Raw genomic sequence first — 13,290 nt, 5'->3', positions numbered from 1 at the left:
GAGGGGGACGTTGAGTGTTGCAGAGTCACGAACACTGGGTTACGAGGCCATGTTCTTGGTCTGGGCCCTCCAGTGTCCCCCTCATCCTCCGACTGGGAGACCTGGGCTGGAATCTCCAGTCACACGGCGTTTACTGCAGTCCTGTTAACTGCATGAGCCGCTGTATATTGTTCTGGAAATAAATGGGGATAATAAGCCTGACTCACAGGCATGTTCTGAGATTTAGATGAGATACAGAGATGCATGCACTTTGTCAAGTGCTACTTAAATGTAACTGTTTATCATGCTCTTTAGTATTTTTGCAGTGCTGGAGGAGGACTCCAGGGGTGCTCTACCACTGAGCCACATCCATGGCCCTTTTTATTTTTTATTTTGAGACAGGGTCTTGCTAAGTCACTGAGGGTTTCACTAAGGATCTAGTCTAGCCTGGAACTCATGAGCCTCCTGCCTCAGCCTCTTGAGTAGCTGGGATTACAGGCTTATTATTCAAATTATTCTGGTCCAGGCTAACCTCCTCCCCAAGGTGCTTGTCATGCTTGTCACAAGCACCCCTCCCATGCCTGTGGCAGACATTAATAATTGATCACTGCACTCATTCCCGCAGGGCTCAAAGTACTGCTCTGAAAGCAGCTCCCCAGGTAGCCACGGCTACTCAGTGTCCTTGGCTCCCGTGGAAATCTGCTGCCAGCTCTGGCTGCCCCTGCTTCTGTGTTACTCTCTCTCATTTTTCAGCTGTCAGCACCCTCTAAGTGGTTTCCAAAATTTGAGGAAGGGCTGCAAGGTTGAGGAGAGGGATATAACTTTGATTTCTACTTGTTGTCCTAAGTGAAAATAAAAAGAAATTGAGCTTTTATTAATGTTTACAATTTGGATTGACATGTCTGTCAAATGTTGGGGTCCTGCCTCTTGGAGTGCTGGGTCGAAAGGTTGGGACACCCGTGTTCTAGGCCGTGTGCCCCCCCACAACCCTCCTTTGCTTCACAGACAGCTGGACAAGAACCACATCAGCTGCATCGAGGAAGGGGCCTTCCGGGCCCTGCGGGGGCTGGAGGTGCTGTAAGTACACCTGGGTGTGGAGCTGGGGGTGCAGGAGGCAGGAGACCCTCTCTCCTGGAACCCCCTGGCCCCAGGGTGGGAGGACACAGCCCCTGGGGGAAAGACCTGTAACCGCGGTGTCTGGAGTGTCCGCCAGGGACCTGGAATGCCTGCCCCTTTTCCCTCTGGGTCTCAACCTTGGCCCTTGCTTCCAACCAACCCCGTCTGGGACACATGAGTTCCAGACCCCCCCCCTCATCTGTCTCCCTGTCCTCCCAGAGCTGGACTGCATGGTGCATCCCCCAGTCACTGTCCCAGCTCAGGGGGTTCCCCCTGGAGGGTCCATGTCTTGTGCTCTTTGGTATAACCCTCTGGCCAGCCCAGTGCTGGTCCTCCATGAAGGTGGACCATGGGACCTGATGTGAGAGCCTCCCATTCATTAGCAGAAAGGCCCTGCCCCAGGTAATGGGCAGATGCCGAGTGACTCTGGTTTGTCTCTTTAGGACCCTGAACAACAACAACATCACCACCATTCCCGTGTCCAGCTTCAATCACATGCCCAAGCTGCGGACCTTGTGAGTTAGCCGGGGGCAGCCGGGTGTGCAGGGTCCCCGTGTGGGCCGACGTGCGGGGCAGGGTGTGGGGAGGAGGACAGGGTGGCCCCAGCGGGTGGGCTGTTCTCTGCACTGAGGCCAGCCCAGGAGCTGCTCATGGGGGTCTCAGCAGGAGGAGGGGGTCTGAAGTTGCAGCTCCCAGCGTCATTTACAGTTGAGTTTTCCGGGAAAGTCAGTGACTAGTTATGTGTTGGAAAATGAGCTGGGTGATTGGGAGGTGGATCCCTGTGAGCTCAGGGACGTGAATCAGATTCGCTGGGCACACTCCAGCTTCAGGTGTGTCGAGAGCAGTTGGAGGGAAGGCGCGGGAGCCACCATGGACTTCCTGTGGCTGTGGGTGAGCTACAGGCTGGAGCTGAGCTGCCCGAGGGTGGAGACTGGGCAGCAAGGCCCAGCCTCCAGCAGGGCTCAGCCTCCTGCCTGGGGTCGGAGTTCCCACTGTTCTGTGGCGTTGGAGGTTGTGAGCCACCCTGTCCTCCCGCAGCCGCCTGCACTCCAACCACCTGTTCTGTGACTGCCACCTGGCCTGGCTCTCGCAGTGGCTGAGGCAGCGGCCGACCATCGGGCTCTTCACCCAGTGCTCGGGCCCCGCCAGCCTGCGTGGCCTCAACGTGGCCGAGGTCCAGAAGAGTGAGTTCAGCTGCTCAGGTGGGTGCGGGCCCTGCCCAGGCCCTCAGCTGCCCGTCACCTCCTGCCCCACCCACTGCCTCCTCCTGCAGCCACCTCAGTTCCCTCCCATTTATTAGCACTGGCCACGGCCTGCGGGCCTCAGTCACTACTGCTTGTCCCTGACGCTGCTTCCCCCGACCCACCTCCATTTTCTCCTGTGACCACCTGTGACCGTGCGTTGACGCTGCCCGTCCTCCACCCCTCACCCTCTGGACCACGCGTCCCCTGGGCCCCATCTCTTCCCTCCTGTCATCTCTTTTGTCTTCCCTCCTCCCTTCCTTCCCCGCCTTCCTCCTCCCCTCACTCCTCCTCTGTCCCAACCCTTACTTCCTGAGTCCACTCGCTGCTGTACCTCATCCCCTCCTGTCCCTCACCCACGCCCCTGCCCCCTACCCCCTCCTCCCCCACCTCCCCCTGCTGCCCTGGCAGGTCTTAAAATTCGCCCTGAGCCTTGGTGCCAGGTGAGGTGATCCCATGCCTGTGCCCCTCCTCTTCCTCTTGCCCCTCCCTCCCTGGCCACTTGGTCTCCATGCTGCAGAAGGCCTGGAAGAGCCCGCAGCCTGGGCGGTCCCTGCTGCGTATACTCATGGCCCTCCAGAGCTGCCCTCAGCCCGCAAGGCCCTGGTGGGGTCAGCCTCCCCTCCCTGGCCTCAGGCCCCCACTCACTGCCCCCAGCCCTGTGTCCGCCTCTCCCTTCTGCTGGGGCCTCCCGCCCCTGCCTTCTCGAGCTTCTCCCCTGTCGGCTGCACCCTTCCCTCCTGTGGCCTGCGGCCCCTCCTCACCCCACAGAGCCTGGGGAGCCTTCTCTGACCCCGGATGAGGTCCCCAGATAGATGGCAAACTCCGTGAGCTCGTGGAACAAACAGGGTGACGTGTTTCTGCCCGTGTCCTCACACTGGGCCTGTGCTTGGTCAGGGAATGGTCAGGAATGGAGTGAGGGGACTGTTTCTCCCACACCTGGGGGCTCTGGGCCGGCCCGCCTCCCGAGTGCTGAGGGAAAGCATCTGCTGGGCCTGGGGGAGCCTCAGGTGACACCTCCTCTGAGCACTGGAGACACCTAGGACCAGACTGTAACACTGCCGTGAGTGTGAGTGTGTGTGTGCAAGGGAGAGAGTGTGTGTAAAAGGAAGGGTATGTGTGCACAGGAGAGTGTGGGTGGGAGTGTGGGAGAGTGGGTGTGTGCTGGGTGAGAGGAGCCAGGCCGGAGACGCACCTCTGAGCAGCTGCCGTACTTTTGGCGACTGGGACTAGATAACGTGGGCAGCTTTATCTTGGAATGCAGCCTCTCTCTGTGTTGGAACACCTCGGCTCCTGCATTTCTTTGGACATGTTTCCTCCCCTGGAATCCGTGCACCCTGGCAGCCACGTTCCTGAGGAGAATACTGTCATAATTTGCCCTGGCTCCTTATAGCCTTGTCCCATTTGGTCCTGTGCCCACCCTGTGGGTTAGCCAGGAAAAGTATGAGGTGCTAAAAGGTCGGCAGGAGTGTAAATTGCTCAGCCACCTGGCAGAACTGTGTAGCAGAATCCGTGAAAGTTCCACATGTGTCTACCCTACGGCCCTGCTACTCCACTGCTAGGGTTGTGCACTTGTTCTGCACAAAACACCAGAGAATATTCATGACAGCTTATTTTTGCAATAGCCCAAAGCTGAAGACAATGTAAATTTCCACCAACAGGACACTGCCTGGCTTAGCCTCCAGAAGACAGTGGGTTCACTAATTATGATATGCCCATATAATGGAGTACTACTCGGCAACAAAAAAGAATTATTGACACTGAACAACATTAAATCTCAAAGATTTTATGTTGGGTGAAAAAGCCATACACAAAAAAGAATCCACAGTAATATTTCATTGATGTGAAATTCACAGACAAGCAGAACAAAACCTGTGGTGACAGGCATCAGAATAGGAGTTGCTGTGGGGAAAGGGCAGGAGGGACCCTCCTGGGCGATGGACATGTTCCATGTCTGGGCGGTAGTTCTACCAGGTACATGCTGAAGGTGGTGCACTTTATGTTAGTAATGACTGCACTTTTTTGAAGTGTGGGCTCTTTACATCAGACACTGGGCTTGGTCCTGGCTTCACTATCTATTAATTCAGTTGAGTAAATGTCAACTAGTTGATGAATGCTGAGGACTCGGTTTCCTCACCTGTACAATGGCAACAACACGCTCCTCGCTCCTCGCAGGGCCGAGCAGGGCTGTGCAGGAAGGCTGTGTGGCCGCACTCACTGTAGCACACGGTGCAGCGTGAACGCTTGGTGCACGTGGTTGTCCCGCTCCTGTGTGGGCCGTGGGAACTCAGAGGTGTTAAGTGGTACAGATTAGAAACTGAAGCTTCAGCTGTCTGCGCCCAGATCTCCCAGGGGACGAGTCACACTCTGTGCAGCTCATTTTGGTTGAATTCAGCAAACATCTGACCAGTACCTGCTGGGTGACCAGCGCCCAGAGTCACATCCAAGTTGGGGATCTCTTACCTCCTGCGCCCTTGGCAACCTCTCCTGGTCCATCCTCATCCACAGAAACTGCCACTGCACACCTCTGTCCTACCCGCTGGTCTGGGTCTGGGGAGGGGACGCTGATGCAGGCCACCTGAGGTCACAGCCCCCTGTTTCTGCAGGCCAGGGGGAGGCGGGGCGCGTGCCCTCCTGCACCCTCTCCTCCGGCTCCTGCCCCGCCATGTGCGCCTGCAGCAATGGCATCGTGGACTGTCGTGGCAAAGGCCTCACGGCCATCCCCGCCAACCTGCCGGAGACCATGACCGAGATGTGAGTAAGGGACACCAGCAGGGGCCGGCCCAGGGCTTGCCCTGAGGCGCTGGAGTGGCAGATGGGGAGACACAGTGTGCCTCCGCAGGACTGAGCTCTCTGCCCAAGGCTGGGGGGCCTCCAGAGGGTTGGGGAGGGGTGGTCCATCTGTCCAGCATCGCTGGCGGGTCTGCCAGAATGCGTTTAGTATTAGCATCACTGTGAGCCCCTTTCTGCCAGGGAAGCCTGGGGAGATGGACCACGGAAGGGTGCAGGGGGCTGAGGCAGAGGCTGGTGTGGCTGGGTGAGCCCAGCAGAGGGCAGCTGAGGCCCGGCGACCTGGGCCTCACCTTCCCTGTGCTCTTGCGTTCTCTGCAGCCGTCTGGAGCTCAATGGCATCAAGTCCATCCCCCCGGGAGCCTTCTCTCCCTACAGAAAGCTGCGCAGGATGTGAGTCCCCCGACCAGGGCAGGGCAAGAGTCTGTGGTCTGAGACACGGAGATGGCGTGGCCCTCCTGCCTGGCAGGGTTGTCTGAGGCCTGAGTGGGTCGTCCCCCCATTTCAGCGTGGGCACCGACAGGAGCAGTTAGGGATGAGACCTGGCCAGGACGTCGATGGCGTGGTGGCTTCCCGGGAGGCAGTGCCCCCCTCGGGCGCAACACTCATACTGCACAGAACAAGAGTGTCCCGGGGTTCGATGGGGGGGGGGGATTGCCCTCCCAGGGAATCTGGGAGGCTGGTGGCGCGCAGGGGTCAGCTGCCCTCTCCGCTCGCCTTGCAGAGACCTGAGCAACAACCAGATCGCAGAGATCGCGCCCGACGCCTTCCAGGGCCTCCGCTCCTTGAACTCGCTGTGAGTAGCCCCAGAGGCGCCCTGGGTGGTCCAGCGTGTGGCCAGGGCCCCTCCTGTGCGCGCTGGGAGGAGCAGGGCCACGGGTCCCTCCCACAGCCCCGCCCACCCTGGCCCCAGCGGGGCTCCCTCTGGCTGCAAAGTCCAGGTTTGTAGAGCGGGAGGACCCTCCGCTGCGCAGGAGGAAGAGGCCACCCAGAGCTGAGGGCGTGGAAAGCCAGGGAGGCCGTTGCCCCTGACGACCGGGATGCTCTGCCCGTTGGGGTGGAGATCTCCCCAGATTTCTTTGTGGCAGTGAACTTGGTCCCTCCTCCCCTTAGAAGGCTGCTGAGCCTTCCCGTGTCCCTCACAGGAACAGTGACCACCAGGTCCAGTAGAGACACCTGCCACCCCTGGCTGTCTTTCATCCCAAAGGTCCTTGACCCCAAGATGTGGGTGATGCCCCTCTAGGGCAAGTCAATCTACAAACGTCCTCCATCACTGACTTCCCAGGGAGGCTTGTTCCCACCCCGAGGGTCACCAGGTCCCTGACTCTCTGAGGCCCAAGGCACTTTGTCCATAGAGAGATCACACTACAGCCAGGGGAGCTCCCAATGGGGAGGAGCCGTTTGTCACTTTTAGGACTGGGTGTTTCCACCTGCGCTCTGGACACATGGTGGCATAGATTAGAGGTCTGGTGAGTACAGCAGAATGGAGGCCCCCTGCCCCTTGGACAGTACAAAGAGGCTGCCAGCTCTTGGTCTGCTGTGCATGCCGCCCTCTTCCCTTGGAGGAGAGTCCAGGGTGTAGAGAGGCCAATTGTGAATGATGCCTCTGAGGTTGTGCAGTGTGTTACCTACACAGCTGGGCATGACAACCTGATGATAGATCACTGTCACGAAGATCAGATCCTGGAGGTGGCCTGCCACCACGCGGAGCTTTTCCTCTGAGAAATGAATACAATTCTCTTACATCAGATCATACAGTCTGAAAGGATAAAAGGTGACAGTAACCCACTTCAGTGGGTTTTGGTTGCTCATGGGTACCTGGCCACAGTTACTTCCCTGCCATATGGGAGCTTGCGTGCTGAGATCATGCAAACAGATCCTATACTCATCTGTGCCACCTTGGCCAGGCCTGACCTTGTCACCTGCTTTCCCTCCACTCCACTCTCCACGCAACAGCTTGAGGGATGTGTCTGAAATGAGAATCTGATCATGTCTCAGAGATTTTCCTGGTGCTGGCTGGGTGAAGTCCACGCTGCTGCCCATTTGTTTCCCCCCACTCAAGCCACACCGGCCTTTTCAGCTCTATGTGATCCACCCTGGATCCCACCACAGGGCCTTTGCTCCTGCTGTGCCCTCCCCCAGGAAGAGTCTTGAAGCCACATTCGAAGAGATAGCAAATAGTTTTTACTCTGAATGTGTAAAAACAGGGTGGCTTGTGGGGGTGACCAGGACATTGGGAATAAAACACCCCCAAAGTCCTTTGATGTTTTTTCCCTTGTCTTTCTCACTGTCTGCCAGAACATATCTTTGCCTACATTTTTTTTTTAACGTTTGCTTTTGCCCGCCCTGATTATACATGGAATTCATTCATGCTCAGTTCAGAAAACTTTGCAAATACCAAACCATACACACACACACACACACACACACACACACACACTTGCAGTGCCCACCAGCTGGGTTTTGCACTGCATGTGCTGTCTGCATTCTATTTTTTCTCTCTGTAGTTCTCTGAAAATATGCTAATCAGTCCTGCCTGTGGGGCTTCCTCTTGTCCTACAGTCTCCTTTTGAATCCTGGACCAGGTTAATTTCCCACGAGTTTCCCCGGAAGGGCCCCTTTTGAAGGCTTCTGTGGGGCCCTGTATATGGGGGCAGGGGGACAGGGCTGCCCCTGGGGATCACAGCCCCTTCCAGCCCAGAGGGTACCTTTGAGCAAACTGGAAACAGGTGACGCTTTTGGAAGACACTTTACTGCCATCTGCTGGCAAGTTCCCATAGCAAATGTGCACTCTAGGCCGTGGGCACTGTGCCTGGTGAAGGTGGGCCCTGGGAGGCCTGCAGAGCTATGCCCTCTGCTCTAACCCTCCCTCTCTGCTGCCTCTCTCCAGGGTCCTCTATGGAAACAAGATCACAGACCTGCCCCGCGGCGTGTTTGGAGGCCTGTACACCCTACAGCTCCTGTAAGGACTTGCGTGGGGCCCAGGGAAAGCCCATGTTGCTCCGGCCCCCCAGACTGCTCTTTTTAGTCTCTTTGGGGCACTTGAAACAGGAGCTCAACTGACAGGTGGCCCAGGAGGGCTGAAAGGCTACAGGGCTCGGCAGAGGCCAGACAGGGATGGGACTTAGAGGCCTGTTCAGAACTGCTCACAGGACATCAGAGCCAGAGGCCTACAATCCTGGGGCACGCAGTGGCTGGGGACAGGGCTGTGTCCCCCCAAATGCCTTCGGGTTGGAGCCTTGTCCTGTGGTCTCCTGGAATCTCTCGAGGCACCTCTAGCAGGTCCTTGAACGGGAGAAGAGCCAAGGATGGCAGGGTCCCGGGTGTAAGAATGCAGTCAGACTTGTCGGCTCCCGGGCAGCAGGGGCCACTCCCCCAGATCACGCATGCCCAGGGCCAAGGAAGGTGCCAGGACGGTCCATCTCGGCCTCTCACTCACCCAGGCTCTGACTCTGCCTTCAGGCTCCTGAACGCCAACAAGATCAACTGCATCCGGCCCGACGCCTTCCAGGACCTGCAGAACCTCTCGCTGCTCTCCCTGTACGACAACAAGATCCAGAGCCTGGCCAAGGGCACCTTCACCTCCCTGCGGGCCATCCAGACACTGTGAGCACCCTCCCGCCCTCCTCCTTGTCTCCCTCCCTGCAGGCCTCTCAGCAAGAAGGCCCCAGCCCGGGGACGTGTGGGGGTTACAGCTTCCAGGTACAGATAGCTTCCTCCCCACCTGGGGTGGCCTCCAACAGAGGAAGGACCCAGGCTCCTGGTTAGACAGCTGCAGGTCCTAATCCCAGCTATTCCTCAGTGTGGCCCTGGGCAGGTGAATTAGCTTCTCTGTGCCTCAATTTTATTTCCCCATAAAATGAGGACATCAACTTCATAGAGTTGTTGTGAGATTCAAGATGTTTATAGGGAGCTCATGGTGAATGTTTGCTAAATGCCAGCTACAGTTAAATAACGATCAGGATAGTAATGTAGCCCACGGATTCTAAGACCTGTTTCCACATTAATAGCTCTGGAGGTGGGTGCCTGTTACAGTGGATAGCATAGCATTTAATGGGCAGAATTTTGTTCTTTTTCGATAGTTCACAAAATAATAGTGCAGCTTACAATCGGAAATGTCAAACCAGATGAAATATAGTAAAAAACAGTGATGATTATGGATTAAAAATTAGAGAGCAACAAATCGAGCCATTTGTTGTGATTCTTCGTTGTGGAAAATGACGAGCATATTAAAAGTAGCAGAGTGTTTTAGTTGGCTATTTCTCTGCTGTGACTAAAAGATCCTACCAGCACATTGGTAGAGAAAGAAAAGCTTATTTGAGGGCTCATGGTTTCAGAGCTCTTAGTCCATGGAAGGCCGGCTCCATTCCTCGAGGCTCTGGGTGAGGCTGAATATCATGGTGGAAGAGCGTGGCCGAGGGAAGCAGCTCACAGGAAACCAGGAAGCAGAGGGAGACTCCACTTGCCAGATACAAACATAGACCCCAAAGACATGTCCCAACGCCCACCTCCTCCAGCCACAACCCACCACTCAGGTACCACTCAGTTAATCCCTGTCCCAGGACTAATTCACTGATGGGGTTAAGACCCTCACAGCCCATTCATTTCTCCTCTGAACCTTCTTGCATTGTCTCGCACGTGAGCTTTCGGGGGACACCTCCCATCCAAACCCTAACACAGAGTGAACCCTCAGTGTTCATCACCCAGCTGTAATTCCTGGCCGGTCTCGTTTTAGCGGTGCCTCCCCACTTCCATGACACCCAAACTATTTTGAAGCAAATCCTACGTAGAGTTACTCTTTGAAGACTTCATCCCTATCACTGAAAGAGAGGGTTCTTCAAAAGTAACCCCAGGCCTGGGGCTGTCACTCAGCGGCAGAGTCCTTGCCTAGCATGCACCGGCCCCTGGTTCCCTCCCCAGCATCACACACACAGAATCAAAACAAAGCAAAGCAAAAGCCCAATATTAGTATCACATCGAAAAGCAATTTCTTAATATCATCAAATATCTAATTAGTGTTTGGACTTCCTGGGTCTCATTTATATTATACAACTTTTAGTAGTTCAATGGAATCCAGATTTAAATAAGACCTGTGCAACACAATCTGCTGTTACTGGTGGACATGTCCTTTAGGTCATTTTTTTTTTTTTGTCAATAGATATCCTCTTCATATCCCTCCCTCTCTCTCCCTCTCCGCCCCCCCCCCCCAGAGGGTTCCTAGGGATTGAACCTCAGGGTGTTTAACTACTGAGCCACATCCATCCCTTTTTATGTTTTATTTAGAGAGGGAGTCTCCCTACGTTACTTACAGCTTCGCTAAGTTGCTGAGGCTGGATTTGAACTTGTCATCCTCCTGCCTCAGTCTCCTGAGCCACTGGGATTACAGGAGTGTGAACAGGCTGGGCTCATTCTCCTTTTTTCCTTGCAATTTATTTGTTGAAGACACTGTGTGCTGGGTTCTGTCGAGTTCCCCAGTCTGGACTTGGCTGACCATATTGAGACAGAGTGGCCTATGTTCTGCCAGATGGAAGACCTATGTTTAGTCAAGTTCAGGTTTAGTCGATCAGTGATTGGTTTTCTGGCAAGAGGATTTCCTAGGAGGGATTGTGCACTCTGATCAGGAGGCACGAGATGCCTGTTGCTGAATCCAGTCTTAAAAATTAGGATCAGGTCCTCGTTCCCCCTGTGTTGAAGATTAACACCCAAGAAACACCGGGATAGAAGAGAGAGAGAGAGAGAGAGAGATTCCTCCAGCAAGGAGGGGGTCCAGAGCTGGTGCCTGAGGAAGTGGGGGTATCCTTCCCCTGTTATAGATTTTAGGTTTCTTCTCATGCCTCCCCTCCCATCTAAGTCCTTTTGAACTGGCCCCCATTTTCCCAACCTTGTCTGCCTCTCCTTTGTTCTTATCTCATGCTTCTTTCTGTAATATAAAAACAGTCATTGATCTCAATGCCCAATAATTCACCAGGGACCCTGAGAATGGCGTAATTGGATCCTCACGTTCCTTCTCCGTTTGGTGATGCTGTGTGGTTAGGCTTCAAGAAAGAGCCCTACACTTTTAGCTGGAATACTTCTGCATGGGGCAGCTTCTCGTCTGCTGCATGGTTAACCCAATACTTAAGGGTTCTCCTTCCTGCTGCCCCTTTGGTCCTGAGCCTCTGGCTGGCAGGGTGTGCTGAGCCTGAGCCACGTTGTGTGAGCATTTTGTGGGCACTGATTCTTAATGTCACCACGGCCTTCACTGTTGTCATCCCTGCTGGGTGGTGCACCCCATCAAATAACATCTGCATGGGCGCCGGGAGAGGTTCCAGATTGATTGAGTAGAGGGCACAGAGCCTCTTCCTGGGGACTCTGGACATCAATGGGACGTCAGCCACAGGGACAAACTCATGATAGCCCTCACACTCACCTGTAGCCTGAGTCCTGCTAATTCAGTTATAGCCAGAGAGAGGAATCTGGGGCCTCATGGGAGACCTTACCAGGTATGTGAAATTAAAGGTCACAGGGGGACACCAGCAAGGAGGGTTGTTTTGAGCAGATGGTGGAATGTCTGAGAGAAATGTGCTAAGGAGATTTAAAGACCACGAACCCACACACAGGAAAACTGCGGAGATAGGGGATGGGACAGAGGGACTCAAACAGGCAACTACAGCTCTTTGCATGTTATTTAGTTCAACACTTAAAACGACCCTTGTGAAGTAGGGTCTATTGCCCTTGATTTTACTTGTAAGAAAACTGAGGCAGGGAGAGATTATGTCAGTCACTAAGGTCCCAGAATAGCTCACAGAGATTTGGTCTCCAGCACCTCTTCATCATCACTCAGAAATCAGCTGGCCCCCTCGGTCACCCTTCCTCTGCAGCAACAGACCTCGTTGTTTAAGGCTGTGAAGCAAAACTGAACCTCATGAGGCCCTTTTATAAATTATCAACCGAAGTACAATTTGGAACAAGAATACAAGAAATACTAATCCAAGGAACAGACAGACATTCTCCTCAACCTTGGACTGCCCCCCAACTCCTTGACTTGAGTCTTGTTTTATCACACCTGAGCCTTAAATTCATCAAATCCTGCTAGATTTGTCCACAGCTCCAAGGTTTGTGACCAAGTACTTTGTGTCATGATATTGATATTAATTTTGCTACAGTTTTACTTGTCCCAAGAGATTTGTCAGCTTTTTAAAATATCCGCTGGGCGTCCCAGTGCACACCTGTAGTCCCAGCTACGGGGGAGGCTGAGGCGGATGGGTCTCTGGAGCCCAGGAGTCCCAGGCCTGGGCAGCTCAGTGAGACCCGCTTCTCAAACTCAAAACAAGACAAAACCAAACAACCCAGCCTTATTTATGTGTAGCTTACACATAGAAAGCCCACCTGTTCTAAATGCACAGTTCAGCGACCTTTATAGTCAACCCCCAGAGTTATCCAATTTTAGAACATTTCCACGGCTCCTCCCTCAGTCCCTTGTACGCATTTGCAATCGATCCCCACTTCTAGCTCCAGCCCCAGGAGACCCCTCTTCTATGCTCCACTCTGTAGATTGCCCTTTCTGGCTGGTTCATCAAATAGAATCATGCACCCACCGTCGTCTGTGACTGGCCTCTTTCCCTTGGTGTCGTGTTTCTGAGGTTCACCGATGTGTAGCGTGTCTCGTTACTGTGTCCTTTTTAATTGCCCAAATTTTTTCCATTATATCTGATAGTCCACATTTTGTTTATCCACTCCAGCTGATAAACCCTTGGATCTTTTCTGCTTTGGGGCCAGGATGAATAATGCTTCTGTGAATATCTGCTTACAGATCTCTGGGTGGACAAGTGTTCTGGTTTCTTTGGGAGTTGCTGGCTCACAGGGTAAATTTATGTCTGACAAGGAAAGTTCAGGCGTTCCCACAGTGACTGCAGCATTTAACACCAGCGGTGTATCCCAAGGGACCGGGGTCTTCACGATTTCACCAGCATTATGTTGCTTGCCTTTAACAAAACAAAACAAAACAAAAAAGTCTCTTTTATTATAACCATCCCAATCTGTGGTATCTCATTGAGGTTCTTAATTTGCATTTTTTTCAATGATTAATGATATACAGCATTTGCACCCAAAGATTTCTAGCTGTAGCTCCCTAAAGCCTATTCCAAGAAAGTCAGAGAACCTCTTCCCTTCCTTCCACCGTCAG

The 13,290-nt window shown here is 54.0% G+C and overlaps 1 protein-coding gene across 1 annotated transcript in view; it reads left to right on the top strand.

Annotated features, from left to right (window-relative positions):
* Slit1 (slit guidance ligand 1) overlaps positions 1–13,290 on the top strand; it is a 137,076-nt gene that overhangs the window by 79,773 nt on the left and 44,013 nt on the right. Inside the window, exons 6-13 of the mRNA XM_015494847.2 lie at positions 985–1,056; positions 1,539–1,610; positions 2,134–2,297; positions 4,943–5,090; positions 5,448–5,519; positions 5,851–5,922; positions 8,017–8,088; positions 8,589–8,732. Coding sequence (XP_015350333.1) covers positions 985–1,056; positions 1,539–1,610; positions 2,134–2,297; positions 4,943–5,090; positions 5,448–5,519; positions 5,851–5,922; positions 8,017–8,088; positions 8,589–8,732 — 816 coding nt within the window. The remainder of the gene's footprint in view (positions 1–984; positions 1,057–1,538; positions 1,611–2,133; positions 2,298–4,942; positions 5,091–5,447; positions 5,520–5,850; positions 5,923–8,016; positions 8,089–8,588; positions 8,733–13,290) is intronic.

The sequence above is a fragment of the Marmota marmota genome, unplaced genomic scaffold (genome assembly GCF_001458135.2).
Source record: "Marmota marmota marmota unplaced genomic scaffold, marMar, whole genome shotgun sequence".
Classification (NCBI taxonomy): Eukaryota; Metazoa; Chordata; class Mammalia; order Rodentia; family Sciuridae; genus Marmota; species Marmota marmota.
The sequence above is the reverse complement of the archived record's forward strand: the minus strand, read 5'-3'. Positions and strand labels throughout refer to the sequence as shown.